Genomic DNA, 22,486 nt, shown 5'->3' on the forward strand with positions numbered 1-22,486 from the left:
TGTAAGTGCGTGTTGCATCGATCGGAAGAGATGGTAATCCGACGGTGCCAAGTCTGGATAGTATGCTTGGTGCGGCAGAACTTCCCATTCAAGCTCGCGAAGTACCTGCTTCACGCTTTTTGCGACATGCGATTGAGTGTTATCATGCAACAAAATGACTTTGTATCGATTGTTGACTACGGATGATTTTTTTTGCATCAATACGTTACTCAATCGGTACATTTAACTGTTTCGACAACTCTAAAAGCATTTGGGTTGGATTCTCATTGAGCAATTCTTGCAGCTCGACATTTTCAAATTTTTTTGGTTGTCCTGGACGTTCTTTGTCTTTTACATCAAAATCACCGTTTCGGAAGCGTTCAAATCAAACTCTACATGTTCTTTTTGATGGAGTTTTATCACTATACACTTCGGATAATAAGCAATGCGCTTCAGCTGCAGTTTTCTTGAGATCGAAGTAGTGAAGAAGCACATGTCGGAAAAACAGCTTATCGCGATTTATTTTCAGTTGATTGGAAAATGTCTTTGGCGTCGAGAAATCTAATTTATGAGGATTGAATCACTTTCAACGATGTCTAAACTACAAAAGACATATGACTTTTTTGTCAAAACTCGCCAGCGTTGGAGCCAGCATCCTTTAGTAGCGAGCGCCAGGAATTAAGTTTAACACCTAATATTTATACCTGTCAATCAGCACATATCGTCGGTTTCACGCGCGTATTATTATATTATTTCAGAGAACTTCTAGGAGAGAGAATTGCTAAGAGTGGTCGCGTGACCGATTCTGTGATCGGCTGGCAGCAATGTGCAGATTTTGCATTGCGATGTCAATGCGTCACACGAAACCACCGATGGTTCTTTGCGAGTCCGTCAACACATTGACATCACAATATAAAATCTGCACATTGATGCCATCACAAAGTCGGTCACGTGACTTCCCTTGATGATTCTCTCTTCTAGAGGTTCTTTAGTATCTAAAGCTATGTATACAGTGATGCGATACTTTTTGTTCGATAGTTTTTGTAATGTAGACTTTTCTAGCATTGTGTACAGAAGGCTTTATAGCGTTTTTGACTGAAGGCGAACCCGGATCAGGTTTGACGCTATTTGTCGGAATCGTACGTTTTAATTCCGGCAAATGGCGTCGAACCTATTCCGGGTTTGCCTTCAGTTGAAAACGCTATTAATATTCTATCGTTTCCGCCGATATTTCTATTGGTTCACAGGACGGTGTGCATCGGTGCGGGGAAATCTTGCGAGAATTTGAAATGCATGAACGTGCCGACTTTACGTCGACACGGAGCCGGCTCGCTCTTTTAGTAGCCGTGTGAGCCATTAGGCAATATTCTTTGATGAGACCTTAAAATTGCCGCATCGCAAGTGTGCTTTTTATAACTGGCCTCCAACTGTCCGGAACAATGTATGTTTTTGAGGTTTATTGTTAGAACCATAAACTTAGGAAATTGCTATTTTAGACGAGGAAAGATGTGATAATTGACGTAAGGAAAAAGGACGGACCCAATGGACGTATTCAATAAATATTGGTTAGACTCGGAAACATTCAACTTATTTACGCATACGTGAGCAACGTGAAGCATTGTTTGTAATACAGTGTCTCACTAATATACGTAGCTAGAAAGCACCCAATCTTGTCGGTAACGAACGAACATATCCGAACCATATCGGAAATAGCCGAGTTTGTCTGTTATTTTCTTTTATTACGTTTATTACTCGCAGGCTTATGCTTGGTTTATAGTTTCCTAAGTCTATGGTTAGAACATTGATAATATATGTTTAAGTTAAGGTTATTGAAGTGTCATTCTCTGAAGTGAATATTTCTTAACAAAGTAAAGTTTGAAGAGTTTCCTACTTCTACAGGATGCTGAAACCCGAAAAGTATAACCTAACTGAGGTTATGGTTATGGTTAGGTTATGTTAGGTTGTACCTTTGGAGTTTGGCTCTCCCTATGAGAGGATAGGAACTCTCCAAGTGGATCTTACTTCACTATGAAATACACATTCACATTGTCAATTTTATTTGTTAATAATTTTTTTACAAAGGACGAGTACCAACTACAACCTGAAGGTCACTCAAGGTGACAATATATGTCAAGGTCAAGGTCATTGGGACAACATCCTGTATAGTATATAATTATATTTTTTAAGAAATAATTTTTTCTTATAGTTTAAAATGTCTCTTTTAAAATGTTTGAAATCTTAAAATCTGTTAATTAGAAAAAAGGTAGTATTTTTTTAATAAAAAAAAGTTATTTTTGCTTTTTTTGTACGTTTTTCTTTTAAACTATTTTTTGACCAACTTCCAGTTAAGATAATTTTTCCATGCTAACTCATGTGGTAATTTTACCTTTAACTTTAATTCTACAAAACAATAGTAGTACTACTTTGTACTTTGTATTCTCGTTGAAAAATTTTCCTATTACAACCCAAGTGGTATGTATTCTAAAAAATGAGTGAAATCTTTAAATTGCGCCAATTATAAAAATAATATATTACTCTTTGAAATAATTACTGTACTACTTTTAACGAATCAAATGCAAGTGATAGTATATTTATTTTTTAAGTAAAACCCAAGTAGCGGTATCTTTAATTCCTTTTTAAATAAAATTCAAGTGATACTGTCTGTGTATTTTTATTGAAACATTTTTCTGTTCTAACCCAAGTGGATGTACTTAATTTAAAAAAGTTTCAATGAAATATGTAACATTTAATCTCAAAATATTAAAGAGAAAACAGAAATGAGAATGTTTTATTAAAATAAAAAATTTTTAAATTACAAAAAATTGGCGCTGCTGTTTTACAACATTTGCTTTAGATTATATTTAGACATCTAGCAGCGTCAATTTTTTGTAGTTTAAAAATTTTTTATTTTAATAAAACATTCTCATTTCTGTTTTCTCTTTCTGTGAAGATACATACCACTTGGATTGGAATAAGAAAATTTTTCAATGAGAATACAAAGTATAATGTAGTACTACTTTTGTTTTGTAAAATTAAAGTTAAAAATAAAATTACCACATGGGTTAGCATGAAAAAATTTTTTTGTTAATTAAAAAAAATTAAAGATGAGGTGCGTGCACACGCATAAATTGGCATCTTTTTTTACCTTTCTTTTAAAAAATATATATACATGCTTATGTTATTATTTATAACGAAAACCATTAATAAATCTTATTATTAAAAATTCAACATTATCGTTAGGTAGCACATTTTTAGGATCACCAAATTTTAAAAGAATCGATCCCACAATTTAATCTAGAGTCCTCTATTCCTACCTTTGAATAACAACAGTAAATATCCAATTTTTATAACTTTTAATTTTAATCTTCTGTTTTTATACGAGACAAACGAATAACAATAAAAAAAAACAATAGAAATTGTAAAGTATTATGATAAAATTAAACATTTCCAACAAGCACTAAATATAATGCTAAAATGTAATGTATGTATATAACATATATAACATAGTTCAAGATAATTACATTATATTAAATTAAACACATACGCTATGTGTTTGCTAGGTTTGACAATTAAACTTTCGTTACTCGTAATTAGAATAAAATACTGGACGCCTTTTCGAGATCTCGGGGATCACCTCGTCGTCAACACTTAGATCGCCACCGCTGCCGCCGCCGCCGTCGCCGTCGCCGTTGTCGTCGTCGTCGTCGCCGTCGCCGCGCGTCGTCGCCGTCACCGCGCGTCGTTCCCCGTCATCGTCGTCGCCATCACCGTCGTCACCATCACCGTCGTCGCCATCGCCGTCGCCGTCGCCGTCGCCGTCGCCGTCGCCGTCGCCGTCGCCGTCGCCGTCGCCGTCGCCGTCGCCGTCGCCGTCGCCGTCGCCGTTGTCGTCGTCGTCGTCGCCGTCGCCGTCGCCGCGCGTCGTCGCCGTCGCCGCGCGTCGTCGCCGTCGCCGCGCGTCGTTCCCCGTCATCGTCGTCGTCATCACCGTCGTCGCCATCACCGTCGTCGCCATCACCGTTGCCGTCGCCGTCGCCGTCGTCGTCGTCGTCGTCGCCGTCGTCGCCGTCGCCGTCGCCGTCGCCGTCGTCGTCGTCGTCGTCGTCGTCGTCGTCGTCGTCGTCGTCGTCGTTGTCATTATCGTCGTCGTTGCTGTCGTCCGTCGTCGCGAAAGCTCATGCATTTTAACAACCGTTGCCGTCGCCGTCGCCGTCGCCGTCGCCGTCGCCGTCGCCGTCGCCGCCGCCGTCGCCGCCGCCGTCATCGTCGTTACCGCGCGTCGTCATCGCACGTCGTTGTCAGTGCGCGTCGTCGTCGTTACCGCGCGTCGTCGTCGTTACCGCGCGTCGTTGTCGTTACCGCGCGTCGTCGCCGTCGTCGTCGTCGTCGTCGTCGTCGCCGCCGTCGCCGTCGCCGTCACCGCCGCCGTCGCCGTCACCGCCGCCGTTGCCGTCGCCGTCGTCACCGTCGCCGCCGTCGCCGTCACCGTCGTCGTCGTCGTCGTTACCACACGTCGTCGTTACCGCACGTCGTCGTCGTCGTCGTCGTTACCGCGCGTCGTCGTCGTCGTCGTCGTTACCGCACGTCGTCGTCGTCGTCGTCGTTACCGCACGTCGTCGTCGTCGTCGTCGTCGTCGTTACCGCGCGTCGTCGCCGTCGTCGTCGTCATCGCCGTCGCCGTCATCGTCGCCGTCGCCGTCGTCGTCGCCGTCACCGCGCGTCGTTCCCCGTCATCGTCGTCGTTATCGCCGTCGTCGTTCCCCGTCGTCGACCACCACTAATACACTACGTGCTGTCGTCGATAATAACTTACCTGCGACCTTCTATTGATTGATGAATAGACTCGATCGATCAAATCGACGCGGTTTTACACGACGAAACGGACGAATTGATTAAAAAAAGTATGGGACTGCCCCGCGAACCGAGATTATTATTGTTGACGATTGAGGCATAATTAGGTTAGAAAACCTGTCACGGCGGCCATAATGTCAAGAAGTAATACACCACATACACCACAAGTACACCACAATCGCATACAGCTAATGTATGTCAGCACCACTCTGTGTCGAAAATGTGAAAGGGAGAATTCTTGAGGGCGACGACGACGACGATAATGATGATGAAAACAATGACGTTTCTTAACGCAAAAATGTCGAAAACTTAGAATTGCATCGCGATATCTCCGCTCGTAGGGCACGGAGAGAAAAAATTAAAACACTTTTATTATGCAATTTGTTCCCAAGCTATCGATTGAGACTACTCAGAACTTAATCGGTTCAGCCGTTACTGAGATCTGTTAATCTCGTTATGCTTGAACTCGCTGACTCGCGTAAAAGAGGCGCTCGGCCTTTTTGCCCCCCCCCCCTTTTTTTAATTGGCACAAGACGCGACCGCGTCTCTTGATTGAAATCTGTTTACGCCATTTTTTTTTATTAAAAGACGAAAAGATTGATTTATTACTGAACTTTCTAACGCATATATACAACATTTAACTCTGTGATACAGAATGTAGTATTTTGATACTCCAGTCTGAGAAGAAAAAGATACATGGCATCTTTTTCTCTAATTATGTACAGTTTTATAAAATTGAGAATCTTTACTTTTGAATAAAATTTATTTTTTTAATTGATTGAATTTGTATATTTGCTTCAATTATGTTTTTTTTTTTTTAATTATAGCGCATGGTTTACATCTTATATAGGTAATACGATGGCAATAAAAGTGTCTTAACTGAAGACGTTGAAGATAAAATGAGAACAATTTGCTACTTAGAGTAAAATACATATTGGCATTACATACAAATCATGAAACTAATTGTCTGGACATAGGATATAGAAAATTTATTTTATTTTAAAATTTTATCAAATATTATATTTTATCAAATATTATAATTTTGTCGAGAAAATTTGATTGAAAATGAAAATTCTTATCAGTAATTCATTTTTTTTAGAAGCAAACTTGTGTTTAAACTAAATACTGGTCTGTTATTAATTAACAAAAACCATTATAAAGTGATGTCAGACTACAGACATATCTAAAAAAAAAACAAAGCATTGATTTTACTTTATCGTAGTTTTTACTAACAATAAAGATTAATAAAGTCAAATAAGAGACGGGCGCGGATATCGATGCGCAAATTACTATATATTTTAACGATTTTGATTACATTAGGTTATTAAGTTAGGCGTACGTTTTGGCTCTCTTCATTTAAGCCATCCTCAGTGCTTCATATATAGTTAAATTTCGAGACGTTTTTACAAATATTTGATTTCTGCGAAACTAAAATGTAATCAGTCTGAACGAGTCTTAGAGATAAAATGAGCTGATGACACTTATTCGACCTTGTGAGATTTCAAGCGTAAATAAATAATAGCGTGTAAAACAATAATAGAACAAAGTTACAGGAGAGATAAAAGCTTTGTTTTTCAATTTGTCTAAAATTGGGATATACCCTTTGTCCAATAATTCTGTATTAGTCTGATAGAGGTTAATACTATTATTTTGCAGTTTTATAGCAGCATTTCTGATATCAACCGCTTATTCAAAAATTATTTATTTAGAACTTTTATTTTTTGATCCATTAGTACACACCTGAATGTTACATTTTTTTACATCAAATCTCATCTTTAATTTAATAACTTTCTAAAATCTGCAAGATACGTAGATTTCTTGTTATATACACTTGACTGTTTAGAAAATTTTTAGGAAATCTCTTTGTTTACAAATTAAGCACTATTATCTATTAAGAAATAGAGTAATAAAATACATAGCTTTATTTTTCTTTTTTTTTTTTTTTCAGAGAGAATAGACGGAGCCTTCGCTATGCCATTGATCTTAATTCTGGGATGAATTTTTGTGATTGTTTACTTGAAATATATTTATCAATATTTAAATTACAAAAGATTGAAAATAATTTTGAAAGAATTGTGATAAGAATTATGTTATGAAAGAGAATATCTTGGAGTATATGTCGGATATTGGCGAACAGAAGAATCCGTTAAACGCATTACCAAGCAAGGCACCATAGTGCCAAGCTTGGGTAATGGATCCCGTTGGTCCATGGTACACATCGTATAATCGTCTAACTGCGAGTAGCTCCACCGGTACGTTTCAAACGCCGTCGACTACAACTGGCGACTTTGTACCTCATCATTTAACAACTGCCACTCAGGCAGTGCCATCAACAACGACGTCGCAATTACTTCTACAGGCGGCTCATACGACAGCAACTCTGGCGGGTCAACCATCCCCTTTTAACCCTGGGGGGTTTTTATCTCCGCCCCCTGTGGGTTACGAAGTCTTTTCACCTTTGTTTCATTCTAATTCTAAGCAGGCGCATTATGTTACTCAGCATAGACAAGCACTCACTCAAACGCATGCGACAAAACAGAACGCCACGACCGAATCCGATATCTCTACGTTGAGAGAGAATTATAGCTCACCTCATCAGACTACGTTTTTTGACCAGCAAGGAGCATCGACGTCGCCCACAGCATCAACATTGGCTTGGACGTCTCAGAATAACACGCAACTCCCTAGCCCATTTGGAATTTTACCGCACGAGAGCGTTGTCTCGTCATCTCCTGGTCCACCATCCACAAAATCTAGTGGCACTGGCTATGAGAGCACGTTTAATGCTCATTTCAATACGACGCAGACTATAAATAATATTAATACGTCTCAAATAACCAGTCCGCCTGCGTGCAACACAGATTTCAAGTCGTCCGGCTGTCCGACGGAATCGAAAAAATCAGTCAGCGTGAGATCACCTCAATCACCTGTCGTTAGCGTTAAGTCCACCATTTCCACGTCACAAGTCAGCAATAGTCAAACGTTTTTTCATCAAGTTCCAACTTTTAGTTCTGACACCCTGACCGATAATTATTCAGGTGCTGGTAATGGAGGTCAACCCGCCGCTGAAAATGAGAAAGTGCAGTCATCGCTACATCAGCAATCATGTATTGTACCGACACCAAGCAATTCTTCTGGCAAGGAATACCGAATACCTCAACCATCTTCGAGATCGACCACGTCAACGACGATCTTTCTAAACGCTCCCGTGCGATCGGGCTCCACACAAGGGATGCAGGATAAGCAGGGAACACGTAATGGCAATTTTGCATCACCGTCTAATAAAGCGATAACTACTACTGCGACACAACAAAATATTCAGACTAAAGCGCAGACCAAAATTTATCCGGACATAGGAAGTCATGGCATTGAGCATCGACGAAATGAGCAACAGGGACATGATAATAGTCAATCGTCCCCAATCAGCTTTTCCATTATGGAAAATCGCAACTTGAATTACACTGCAAATAATACCACCAATTGCAACAACACCAACGGTAAGCTTACGAGCAATCAGAGGACCTCATCTAACAACAACTTACATTCGCATCCTCAGCAGCAACAGCAGCAGCAACAAACGTTTCATGTTTTGAATCAGCAACAGCAGCAACAACAGACTACATCTTATAGACATTATTTGGCAGGATCGACAAGCGACACAGAATATCATCCAGTCAGATCCAAGTCCACGACATCAACGGATTCTGCTTACTCGTCCAATACTTCGACGCAAAATGGGCCGGATTGCAGCGTCGTTGTTCCACGACGACCGAGTCCTCTGCAAACTCACTCGCAGGCTAGTCCTTTGGGCCACGTGCCAAGTCCAGCGTATCCCATGTACAACAGTCCAATGGCGACCATGTCGTCGCCGTCGCCGTTGCAACAGCATGAGACTAATGGCAGTCAGTGTACTAATAGCGCGCCATATAAAAGCGGAGTCACTCAACAAGTCACACCGCCATCACCTTTGGACGTTACTATTCCTAGATCGGCATCGCAGGGACAAGTAGCTTATTCGTCGGTGATCACACGAGCGTTGGGCACCACGGAAAATAATAAAGTGGTTTATAACGCAGAAAATAAAACGTACGACAGACAGCAACAACAGGACTTCTCACAAAAGCAACAGGTCTGTTGGGAAAATGATAATCGGCAAACGGTAAACGGCAATAGAAAGTTTTCCGTCTATGCCGGTGTGAATACGACGACTAGCGATATAAATGCGCAAAGTTTACCAGTTCAACAGCAAGTACAAAGGCTTATGAATATATCAGCGGACAGACAGCAGTCATATTTTGAGGCTAATCAAGTGGCATTACAAGATTTGAGTAGCTGTAGAGGAGATCCAATGAGCATCGTGAAAAATTTACAAACGTTGCAACAAGGTCCCTGCTTGCAGCAGCACACGACTCTCACTACCTCGGTTAGCACAGCAGAACAACAAAAACAGGAAGAACGACGAAAGGCCGATAGCGTCAGTAAAAAAAGAAAAAATGTGGAAAAAGTTGGACACAGTACGTCATTATCCAATGAGTTTACGGGCAGTACAACAATGACTGAATATCTCAGTAGAATACCTCCACCCGCGCATCACAACGCGGCGAATCAACAACAACAGAACGGTTACTTCGAATTTGAACGATGGAACTTACCGCCACCGACCGCCAAGATGTTTCCCACCGCATCTAGCGCCTTTGGTTCTCAGTCATTGCATCATTCGAGTAACTTCGTTGGTACGCCAGCTCATCAACATCAATCATTAATGGTGTCGCACCATCACGCGCCACCACCCATCCCATATTTTCCGGCTTTTCATATCCCTGCGAGCCATCATCCGCATCATTCGCACGAATTTCAATCCTCGGTAGAAATAACGCCTATAGGATTTAGCGAGAACGCCACAAACCAAAACACCAATTACAATCAAGAAGTCAGAGACGATCAGCCTAAAGTAATTGTTCCTAATATCGAGGAGGAATTAGGTTTCCTTCAGCAGGATCAGCTAAATCTGCAGAATATAAATCAAATGAATAAGAACTTTAAACGGTCCAACAGAGATCCTAATACAGGATTTATGACAAGCTATTTAAAATTTCTGCAAGGTGAAAGGGATCCTTCTCCACCACCTGCCATACGCGGTGGTAGAAAAGCGACATGGAATAGGTCGAAACCGTATATACCTGTTGAATCGAATAAATCCGCGGAAGTTTCAATTAATGGTGAAAGTGTTAAATCTCAAGAAAAACCGGTGTTGATAAAGGAGACGTCAGTTAAGGAAACACCGACAATAGATTATGCTAATGATCCTAGATATTTTCCTCTGCCAAAAGAAAGAAAGAAACTCAATTTTGATTCGAGTGACGATGGATTTACTAGTGACGATGATTTCCCATTTCCTCCTAAGAAAACGGAGAAAAAAGTGCAGAATGCAAATACAAATAATATCGAGGTTATTACTGTCAAATCAGAAGGAAAAGGTAGGAAAGGTCGACCTATTAAGCCTGGTGGTCCTACGGATAGGAAGAGAAGAGCTGCTGCGGCGGCAGCAGCAGCAGCAGCAGCAGCAGCAGCAGCAGCAGTAGCAGCAGCGGAAGCAGAAAAAAAGTCTTCAAAAAAAATTGAAGAAGGTATTGTAAACATAATTAGTAAGCATATTTAGTACTGTGGCGAAAATTTTTCACAAAATCTAATATTTTAAAGAATTTTTCTCATTTTAAATTTATAAAGTTTTCTCAAAAATACCTAAATTTTTTTCAGATTTATTAGTTTTTTCCAGAAATTATAAAATGAGAAATATCTTAACAGTGATCAAAAAGTATCGGGATTAGATCATTTAAATTACGCGTTTCAAACATATTAAAAAACTTTTTTTTAGATTGATAGGATTGTTTCTAATCTCTGCCTATTTTATGTCATTATCTTTCTTAATCTACAAATAAATGCTTGTTTTGTGTTTGAAAAAAGTACTTTCGGCAATTTTTAACATGCCGAATTTTGTTGAGCAAAGAATTTGCATAAAATTTTATTTTTGGAACATTTTGTGTACTGAAACAGTGAACGTACTGCAGAAGTATTTCGGTGATAAGTGCATGTCAAAAACAAGAATTTTTAAATGGTATAAAATGTTCAAAGAAAACAGAACGCATTGAAGACAAGGATCGCTCTAAAAGACTATCCCTGTTCATCTACTTCAACAGATGAGCAACATAATGTGTCAGTGATCGATAATTGACAATTTGAGATATGATTGAACGTGTTGGAATATCATTTGGTTTATGCCAATTGATTTTGAAAAACAATTAATACTGCTTTTGCTCACACTTCTTGTCATGTTTCTGAATTTTTGTCCAAAAATTTAACGAACCTTGGCTGAGGTATTATTTTTTGCAATAAAATACTTTGTAATTTTTCTGAGGAGGGGAATATTATACATACATGTTTCTAAAAGCATTAATATTACAATACTATTCCAACTTCATGACTATGTTTCAAATCCGATGAATATTCGGTGCGCAGTTTGAGTTAAAAATTGTAAAAATTAAAATATTATTATTTTGTACCAAGAATCGCCGTGACTGACATAAGCCTTCTATTCTTGTATTTCAACAAATACTATTTTATAAGCTCCGTATTTGCTTGATATGGCACTGTGTGACTTTTCCTATTTCCTCGGCTGAAATTATCCTTTCTCGATACCGTTTTGAATCGATAAACACGATAAAAGAAAATTTGCTGCACGTTTTGAAAGCTATATTTAAAATTGACTATAAAAGATGCTTTGAGAATTAGAAAAAATGTTGACACAAATAAATTGCAGTGGAAGGGGATTATTTTAAAAGAAACGAGATATTTTTGGATGAATAAATTCATAGTTCGCGTTTTATTGGATCAATTTCGGCATTTTTTGATCACAATAGTGTATCAAAATTCATATATGTAAAGAGTGAAAAAAAAAACAAAAATGTAAAATTACCATCAGATTTAATGTGAATTTTTGGTAAAACTACGGCAATTTGTTGCTAATTTTGGTAAAATTAATCTTTGATATTTTACGAAAATAGGCTTTTCCGCATTAAAGTGCGAGATAAAACAACATTCTTCTATTTTTTCAATTATACTCTTTAATTAAGAAAACCAATTTCTCATAAACTCTGTCTCTTATGAGAAGGCGCGACAATTATTGTTATGAATTTTGTGTCTGATGATGTTCACATAATAAACAAGAACTAGAGAGCAATGTGAACTGAAAATTTCTTTATTTTTTACACAATTCTTAATTTTTATTAACATTTTAAAATTTAGTTTTTTGTTACTTAACCCTAGAAATCATGTATCTTTTTTTGCCTTTTAATCTTAGACTGAAGAATCAAGATATCCTGTTCTTTATCATAACGTAAAATGTTTTATATGTGCGTTAAAAGATTCAATAATACGTTAGTTTCTGCGTCTTTTAATTTTTAAGTAGCTAGGTGATCAAAAGTTACGTAAGTAGGTAGGTGAGGTGCTGATAAAATCTTAAACAAATGTTTTTATTATTGTTATATGTTTTATTAATATACATATTATGTTAATATATTTAAATTTACATTAGTTAAAACCTTAGAAGATAGAGAAATGTAAAAAAAAAATAAATTTTTTTCTTGATTTTAATGTAAATAAAGTGTCTGTATACTACAGTATATTAAATATTATACATACTATCTATATTTAGCATAATAGTTATATTAGTTTAAATAATCCTTATTTGAATATTTTAAACATTATTGATTTGTAAAAGTCTGAGAATGTATTGAAAAATTATTTTCTTACGTTAGCGCACTTCTTATGTTTGTATTTTTGAAAGAAGTTTTAATTTGTACAAATGTTTGAGAAATGTTTTTAAAAAGTTAGAAAATTTATGTGGAAATAGCATCAGTAAAGGATCCCGCACGATTTATATGAAAAAAACGTGTGCGGTCGATTTGCTTGAATTTTTTATATTTGTTGTACTTGCATCCCTAATGAAAAATCTCAATTTTTAGAACATTTCTATGTCTACTTTCGGAATTAAAAATAATTGAAAGTCTCTTTCATGACATCGATTCATACGTATACCTACTAGTTTGAACTTCTATGCTTGCTTAAATATGTATATCGGTACGTATGAATGTTCGTAGATGACTGCGTGTGCGTGCACGCGCGCGCATGCATGTGTTTCTCAGCAGAGATAAGGACCGCATGGTTCGTCATTCCCATAGTATTTAATTACTCGAAACCCTCTCTATTTGTGCGTATTATGTGTGCGTGCGTGCGTGCGTGTACACGCACGCGTACGCATACGCCCGCGTGTGCACGCATACGCAGTCATTCACGGACATTCATACGTACCAATATACATATATGAGCAAGCATATAAATATTTCAAATTAGTGTAGGTATACATATGAGCCGATGTCATGAAAGAAACCTTCAAATATTTTTAATTCCGAAACTAGACATAGAAATGTTCTAAAAATTGAGATTTTTTTATTAGGGATGCAAGTATTATAACATATAAAAAATTCAAGCAAATTGACCGAACACGTTTTTTTCCATATAACACGTGCGGGGTCTTTTGGCCCATTTCTTGGACCTTGAATTTCAAACTTTTTTTTATGCCAAATAGTACTATATAATGGAACATTAATCCCAAAGAAATTTTAAGATGAGCATAAGTACGATTCTGGAGATATAAAGGGTTGAAAGTGATGGTTTCTTATAACACAGGGCGCCGTTTGTAGACTTCTTTTTTGTTGTTTGAATAAAATTCACCATTTTTTATTGTATTTTTGAACGCTGAACACGAATGTGGTACGCAAATTGCTCTATTACGTCAGATTTTTTAGAAAAGTGTCAAAAATGATCATTTTTATTTCACTATGGAGTTAAAAAAAATCTATTTTTATCTATTTAAAAATCTATCACCCACATTAAAAAAGCACCCCAATCTGTGAGAGACAAGGGAACTCACATTAAAAAAGCACCCCAATCTGTGAGAGGCAAGGGAACTCTCAGTAGAAAAGCATCTCGATCCGTGAAAGGCAGTGTCACGTGTCATTTCAACTCCATCTATCTCGAGGAGTTTTTATACTACTCGAAAACTAAGGTTATATTTCAATCCGGGATAAAAATCTATAAGAAACAGTGTTTTACTTTGTTACACACACACCCACCCACCCACCCACCCACTCACCCACCCACCCACGCACACACACACACACACACACACACACACACACACACACACACACATGCACGCACGCACGCGCGCACGCACGCACGCGCACACACGCACACACAGGGTGTCCCAGTATAAATGGCCACTCCCCTTTATCTCGTAAACTAACAGAGATAGGCCCAATAAATATAACATCAAATTAAATGGTTTGAACTAAACTTTATTGTGAGCACAGTAGTTACTTACAGAAATTATCTATGTTAAAGAACGAAGAGACATGCACAACTTTTGCATGGTAAAGTAAATTTTATATGATAAAAGTTGTAGCGTTTTTTCTAATGACTATAATGATGTATGATTTATCAAAATTATTTTACAAATTACAGAAGTTATGTCGGTTTAAAGTTTTGCGGGAGACTAATACCATTTCAGTTTTACCCCTGCCGTGTGGCTAACTTCCGACTCCCGTTTTGGCGATTGACGTGTAACATGTTGATATCTGATTATAATATTTGGTGTAATAATTTTATAAACCTGTAGATTTTTGTATTCTTATTACTTACATTTTAAGTACATCGAATATTATAATCAGATATCAACATATTACACGTCGATCTCCAAAACGGGAGTCGGAGGTTAGCCACACCGCAGGGGCGAAACTGAAATGGTATTAGTCGCCCGCGAAACTTTAAACCGACATAACTTCTATAATTTATAAAATAATTTTGATAAATCATACATCATTGTAGTCATTAGAAAAAACGCTACAACTTTTATCATATAAAAATATTTACTTTACCATGCAAAAGTTGTGTATGTCTCTTCGTTCTTTAACATAGATAATTTCTGTAAGTAACCACTGTGCTCCCAATAAAGTTTAGTTCAAACCATTTAATTTGATGTTATATTTATTGGGTCTATCTTTGTTAGTTTACGAGATAAAGGGGTGTGGTTACTTATACTAGGACACCCTGATATATATGATTGATTTTTAGATAGATAGAAATAGATTTTTTTTCAAGCCATGGTGAAGTAAAAGTGATCATTTTTGACACTTTTCTAAGAAATTGACGTGATAGAGCAATTTACTTACCAGATTTGTGTTCAGCGCGCAAAAATACAATGGAAAATAGTAATTTTTATTGAAACAACAGAAAAGAAATTTAAAAGTGATGCTCTATGTTATGAAAAACCATCACTTTCAACCCTTCATATCTCTGGAATCGCGCTTATGCGCATCTTAAAATTTCTCTAGGATTAATGTTCCATTATATAGTATTATTTGGCATAAAGAAAAGTTTAAAATTTGAGGTTCAAGAAATGGGCCAAAAAACAGGTCTTTTTACTGATGCTCTTTATATAGAAATTCAATATAATAAAAATTATATGCAGAATTCTAAGAAAAATTTTTATCAATTTATATACATTTTAATTAATACTTTTTTTAAAAATATGTATTATTTTGCATAGTGGATCCTTTGCTTCTTCCTCCCAGACGCGAAACATCGAGAAGAAAAGCAAAAGAAAAAACGTCAGTAAAACAATTTTTAGATCGACAGCAGGGTATAGATTATTTCGATAACGATGAAGAACAGGTAGATTCTGATTCTGATCCAGCGTGGACACCTGCTGTAAAATTTGTCGGGGATGAAGAAGAGAAAAGAAAGAAACGTGCGAGGCCCGTCATCACTAAAAAGATTAGAAAGATGTTAGAAGAGGATGGCTATTCATCCGGAGAAGCTATTCTCTCAAAAAAATTGATGAAAAAGAAGCATGAGATAAGCTCGAAAAATTCTAACAGCTCCAGCAAACTTTCTTGCAGAATTGATGAAAAATTAGTAGCAGCGGCAAGTGACGAAGACATTGATATCTCGCCATTTAAGGTATTTATTTATTTTCTACAGTTTTTCTAACATATTGTATTAGCTTGAATATATAACTCATGGACAACAAATTAATAATCTTATTATATTTTGCATGCAGCATTCAATAGGCAACTCAGATGACGCGGTAAACTTTAATATTATTTTAATTATAATTTCACAAGAATAAGAAATATCTGTTTCTTAAATTTATTACACAAGAAAGGCTTATAATAACATTTCTGTTTAATTAAAATATTATAGTATTAAATTAAATAGAAAGTAGTAATTATTTTTTTTTTACTTTTCAGTCTGGTGAATTTGTCGTGATTAAAACAGATTTGGATGAGGAAGAAGATCCTCCTCTTTGGAGGATAGATGGAAAAACATTGCTTCAAAAATACCAACCATTCAAATCCAATGGAAAAACTTTATACAGAAACATACCTACGGTAAAATTTCATAAAAAAATTTAAAATTTAAAATAATTGATTAAAAATTTTAAATATATAAGCATAATTAACCCATTAAGTCTCAGAAGACTTACGCAACTTTCTATTTTAAATTTTTATAACAATTTTTGTAACATTTTTGAATAATAAGACAGGCTATATTATTTGAAAGCAGAGTTTAGTGTTTAATAATTTTCTAGATAAATTTACAAACATTTACAAGATTCCCCAAACTATGCGCATATTTACCATACTTAAAACACAGTTTTTAATAAGGGTCCAGAAATATAATATGACGAAAATTAAATTGCTAATTAATTTAATAATTTTGATGCTTGCAAGTATTTTTACTATCCCCCCTTCTCCCTACAATTGTAAAAAAAATTTTGAAAACTGTAAAAAAATTGCCTTGCATTTAAGACACCCATATAGAATACTCGGGGGTTCAGGTTCAAATTTGGTCGAGGTAATATTTTTTGCAATAAATTCTTTACAGTTTTTGGGATAAGAGGAGGCTGGTAAAGATGCTTGTAAGCATCAAAATTATTAAATTGATTAGCAGTTTAATTTTTCGGATTTTTCAGAAATAATTTTTCAGAAATTGGATTAAACACGTTTATTAATGGAAAAAATATTACAAATAAGGCGATCAGAATACAAGAACTTTTGAAAACTGCTTGCTTACCGTTGTTATGTCGATCTGAACCTTGTCGTCGTTTCTCTAAATCGCCTGCTCAATTGTACTCGATTTTTTTTTTTTTTTTTGTGCAATCTTACGGAAAACGCATCTAGCGTAACATAACGCAATAGAAATGCAAAAATGTTTAAAAAAAACGAACAAACAAAATGTTTAAAAAAAAAAGAACATTAATTATCCTTTTTTTACATAACTTTTTTGGGTTTTTTTTAAAAGCTGTGTTTTAAGTCAGGTAAGTATGTGCACGTAATTTGAGGATGTATATCTTGTACATTTACCTAGAAAATATTATTAAGCACTAAGGTCTGCTTTCAACTAGTATAGCCTTTCTCGTTATTTAAATGTGTTAATAACACTTTCCGGTCATATTAGTCTATATTAGGATATTGTTTAAAATTTTTAACCATTATACTGTAATGTCGGTTTTACAGATTGCAATGGCAACGTTACTTATCAATACTATAATTTCCTCAAACTCCACAAGAAATCCTCATAGTACTTTTTTATGCCATCTGTCCCCACCAAACATTGCAATGGTTCTCCTCATTTACTGGGAACATGTAGTGTAGGACTGTTGAAAAATTGTAGCGGTTCCACAGACTAGGATTTATTATTTATTTTTATTACAGTATTGAGCATTTATGTATTTTTTTATCTATGTTTGATTTACTTATTTTAATTCTTATTTACTGGTATGATGTTATATTTTAATCTTAGGATTTTTTTACGATTAAAAAAAATTTTTTTTAGAATGGATGTAATAATTTTTTTGAAAATTAGCCTTCTTTGAAAATTGAACCGAAATAACTCCCGAATAGGTCAACATATCAAACATTTTTTTTAATGCTCTTTCAAAGTATACAGGACCATCGAAAAATATCGGACTCCTTGATTATTTTGAAAACTAAGCATTTTAGAAAAAAGTATTTCAGATAAAAGTTGTAGGGTTTCAAAAGATCTATTTACTGATCTTATAAGTTTGACCTTGGATGGCGTCGAGAAGGTTATATCGAAATTACGTTAACTTTTTTAAATGAAACACCCTATTTTTGATTCCAGAATCTAATAGCTGGTGTCAAGAACTTTCTAAAACCCTACAAGAAAGTTTACTTTTATTGAGTACTTTCCGAGTTGTGGGATTTGAAAGCTACAGTGTACTGTAACTTTCAAGCCTCACAACTCGGAAAGTACTCAACGAAAATAAACTTTCTTGTAGGGTTTTGAAAAGCTTTTGACACCAGCTGTTAGATTTTGGAATCAGAAATAGGATGTTCTATTTAAAAAAGTTAATGTGATTTCGATATGAGCTTGGCGACGCCATCCAAGGTCAAACTGATAAGATCAGTAAATAGATTTTTTGAAAACCTACAACTTTTATCTGAAACGCTTTTTTCTAAAATGCTTAGTTTCCAAAATAATCAAAGGGTTCGATACTTTTCGATGATCCTGTATATTACAATATAGGCTTTGAAATATTACATATATGATATATCACAATGTGAAAAGGTTTTATTTGAAATCTTTGAGTTGAGTTCCCGCAAGAGTACCCCTTAAGGGAAGCAGTTTCTATATTCTCTTTAAAAACAAGTCTTTTCAAATGATCAAACATGTATTTCACGATTTTTTTTAAATTGTGGACCACTTCCGAAATATAGTGAGTTCTACAAACTTTAGAGACATCTTGTATATGAGATTTTTTGCTAATTCTCACATTAAAACATCTTCTGCCTCCCTTATTTACAAGTATTTACTATAACTGAAAATATACATTTTTTATTATAAAGAACTTATAAAATTAGCGGAAACATGATAGTAATCTCTCAGATCGTCAATAGTATGATTTTTTCGAACGTTACAGTTTAACTTTTTATTACACTTCTTTTTTAGTGAATTTTGTGAAATTTGTTATCTGAAAGTTTTTGGAGTCGCTGAGTATAAATCTTCACTTTAATTAACTTTTATTAACTTTCAATCTTCTTTTCCACATATCTTACTTTATCGTCAATTAGATATAGGGAAAGCAACTTTTTTTACTTATAAATATTAATTATGATCTAAAAATTTTAATTAAGACTATAAACATTTAAACACATAAAACAAAAAATGCATAAGTGCCTCTTGAGACTTAATTTGTTTAACCACTTAATGAAATTATTAAATTATTTTGTATAATTAATCGATTAAGATTTAGTCTAACTAGAGTAATTGATTAAAAATTAATGATAAATATGATTACGATTGACGATTATTAAGGCGATGCCGAAGTGACGGCCGAACTCCGACGGTTCTGCGCCATCTACTAAGTGGAACTAAAAAATGTCGATAATATCGATATTTTTAGATCCATTATCATTTGAGTTCTGTACTCATCCTTGTCTTTTCAACAAGCGAAACTGCCTAACTCAGTACCGTATATTTTGACAGGCACGCTCGGGTCGTCTTGTAAGCGGATGAGTTTACGCGAAACAATTTTTTGTTCGACCTGTTGGGTTTCTGCTGTTGAATAAGGACGTAATGTGTTGGCAATATACATTGCACTTTGACACTATGCTATCTCTTTTTGCTGCATGTAACAAAAAGAGATTGACGTTAGTCAGACTAAATGTTTAGCACATTTATTGCCATTTCATTAGAAAATTATGTATATAATACATAATACTAAAATTATATTTTCATGTCGAACATGAATATGGTAATATTTTGTAGGCAATATGGTATGAATCCTTCATTCCCATCGCCCATTTCTATGAAACGCAAAAATTTTTTATAGTTTCTCTATTCTCGTTTGCTTATGTTTACTTATAAGATGGGCAAATACAAACTTAAAATAGTCAGCCCACGATAAATGCCTTTGATAATTAATTAAAAATAGTCAGCCCACGGTAAACGCTTCTGATATCTAATTAATAATAGTCAGCACACAGTAAACGCCTCTGATATTTAATTAATAGTAGTCAGCTCACGGTAAACGCCTCTGATATTTAATTAATAATAGTCAGCACACGGTAAACGCCTCTGATATTTAATTAATAATAGTCAGCACACGATAAACGCTTCTGATAATTAATTAAAAATAATCAGCCCACGGTAAACGCCTCTGATATTTAATTAATAATAGTCAGCACACAGTAAACGCCTCTGATATTTAATAAATAATAGTCAACACACGATAAACGCCTCTGATATTTAATTAAAAATGGGCAGCCCATGGTAAACGATTTTGGTAGTAATTAAAAATATGATTATAGTTCACAGCTTACTGCTGTAGACAGTCTATGATGACGGAAACCTTTTGACATTACATTGTCTTATCATAGGAATCCTACACCTGTCTATACCAGTGCCTCTGCATTCTAACCTCCAATTTTCTTTTGGACAGGGTTAGGTTGACCAAGACACCGCAGTTGACCACGTCGTGTCATGCTTTCTTCAGGATGCATTATCGTAGCGCGTAGCCACTTTCCTTCCCGCAGCGTTTTCAAAAGACACGTATAGTCGTGAGCTAAAAGGTTGCAACACATTTTCTTTGATGGTAGATAGTTTGATGCTTAATTGGTTGGATCCACAGGTAATGACGTTCGCCGTTTGATGAGCAAGTCTACATTTCAAAAACAATCGAAGAAAATGTGTTGCAACCTTTTAGCTCACGACTATACACGCACCGATAAATGTGATGTCCCATAGCGCTAACGCTCAGCTGTTACATACACACGCGAAGTCGCGCACGTACGTGTCTCACGGTGTAGATCGGGGAGCGGGCATAAAATAGTGGGGGGCGCTACGATCATGTATCTTGCTCAGGCGAGAGAGAAAGCATGACACAACATGAATATATGGCCATATGGGCACATAATGGAAGTAAGAATGGTATGCGCAAAACTTGGAAATTACGCCCTTTTTTCGCATCGAGGTACCGTTCATTCCACAGGCTTGCTAACTATGAAAAACTAAATGTTTGATGATATCAGGTTGCTATAACTGTCTTGATTGAATCTTTGTCACACCTTACTGTATGTGCGTTGTGTCCTTTTTCTTTGATATAGGATGCTTACACATAAAGTATACGAGTACACTTAAAACAGATGCATTGTCAATGCATGTTTTAGTGTTTTAAACAAATTATGTGTTCTTTCAAATTTATAATAGAAAATTGCAATAACGTTAGTGAGATCACGGAAAAAAAAATAAAAAGGAATTATTTTTGGTTCTACCAAAAAAAGTAACGTAAATTATAAATAAATGTAAATAAAATGTAAATAAATCTTGTACATTATAGTTACGCATCAATTTATCTAAGGATTGCTGATAATATATATGAAAGTATATGGTATACAATTTTTTTCATATAAACAAAAATTGTTGATTATTATCTTATTTTATTATCCTTAAAATAAATTTTTTTTTATTATTATCTTTCATATAGAGCCTCTGTTGCCAACTCCGATTAATTTAACCGCGGCCAATTATTGTATTAGAACTGATCAATCACATTTATCGTTTAGAAATGTATATAAAAAGTTTCTTTCATATAAACACAAGTCGTTTATTATTATTTTTCATTGTATTATCTTTTCTCAATTATCATCATTAATATAGTTTATATACTTTTATAATTTATATATTAGGTGTTGGAATTAATTCGTAGCGTTTTACGAGAGATGGCGGGGATACTACAGTTTTCTGTTTTTACCGTCAGAAGCAAATTTATCTTAAATCAGTTGTTAGGTTAGGTGTTATTTTTACGACATCTTACTTTCACTTGTTAATAACATCAAGTTATAATTATTTAAATATGTCTAAATTTATACCAAATAAAGTGTTTTTGCGGGGAGTTTTATTACATTACTTTCATATGAATAAAACTGCTGCGGAAAGCCATAGGATTTTAGAAGAAGTTTACGGTGAGCAAGCTTTAGCTGAACAAACGTGTCGGAAGTGGTTTGCGCGATTCAAGAGCGGTGATTTCGACTTAGAAGACAAGGAACGACCTGGACAGCCAAAAAAGTTTGAAGACAAAGAATTGGAGACATTACTTGAGGAGAACTCAACTCAAACGCTCGAAGAGTTGTCTACATCGTTGGGGGTTGACTTTTCAACAGTGGGAAAACGACTTAAAGCGTTAAGGATGATCCAAAAGGAAGGACATTGGATCCCATACGAATTAAAGCCGAGGGACGTTGAAAGGCGTTTTTTGACTTGCGAGTTACTGCTTCAACGGTACAAAAGAAAAAGTTTTTTCATCGGATTGTTACGGGTGATGAAAAGTGGATATATTACGATAACCCCAAGCGCAAAAAATCATGGGTTAAGCCTGGACAACCATCATCATCAGTATCAAAACGTAATATTCATGGATCTAAGCTTCTTCTTTGCATTTGGTGGGACCAACGGGGTGTGGTTTACTACGAACTGCTGAATCCGAATGAAACCATCACTGGGGATCGTTACC

General features: G+C 35.7%; 1 protein-coding gene across 6 annotated transcripts in view; it reads left to right on the top strand.

Annotated features, from left to right (window-relative positions):
- Positions 1–22,486, top strand: part of LOC105195920 (M-phase inducer phosphatase) — an 88,614-nt gene that overhangs the window by 31,813 nt on the left and 34,315 nt on the right. For 3 of the 6 annotated variants that reach the window (XM_026140321.2, XM_039447684.1, XM_039447682.1), the window contains exons 2-5: positions 6,779–10,457; positions 15,497–15,909; positions 16,010–16,036; positions 16,200–16,340. In XM_026140321.2, coding sequence (XP_025996106.1) covers positions 7,022–10,457; positions 15,497–15,909; positions 16,010–16,036; positions 16,200–16,340 — 4,017 coding nt within the window. In that variant the 5' untranslated portion in view covers positions 6,779–7,021. Of the gene's footprint in view, positions 1–1,396; positions 1,421–6,778; positions 10,458–15,496; positions 15,910–16,009; positions 16,037–16,199; positions 16,341–20,416; positions 20,438–22,486 lie in introns of those variants that run through there. The other 3 variants (XM_039447685.1, XM_039447683.1, XM_026140322.2) reach the window with 3 other exon arrangements.

The sequence above is a fragment of the Solenopsis invicta genome, chromosome 3 (assembly GCF_016802725.1).
Source record: "Solenopsis invicta isolate M01_SB chromosome 3, UNIL_Sinv_3.0, whole genome shotgun sequence".
In the NCBI taxonomy this organism is placed as follows: Eukaryota; Metazoa; Arthropoda; class Insecta; order Hymenoptera; family Formicidae; genus Solenopsis; species Solenopsis invicta.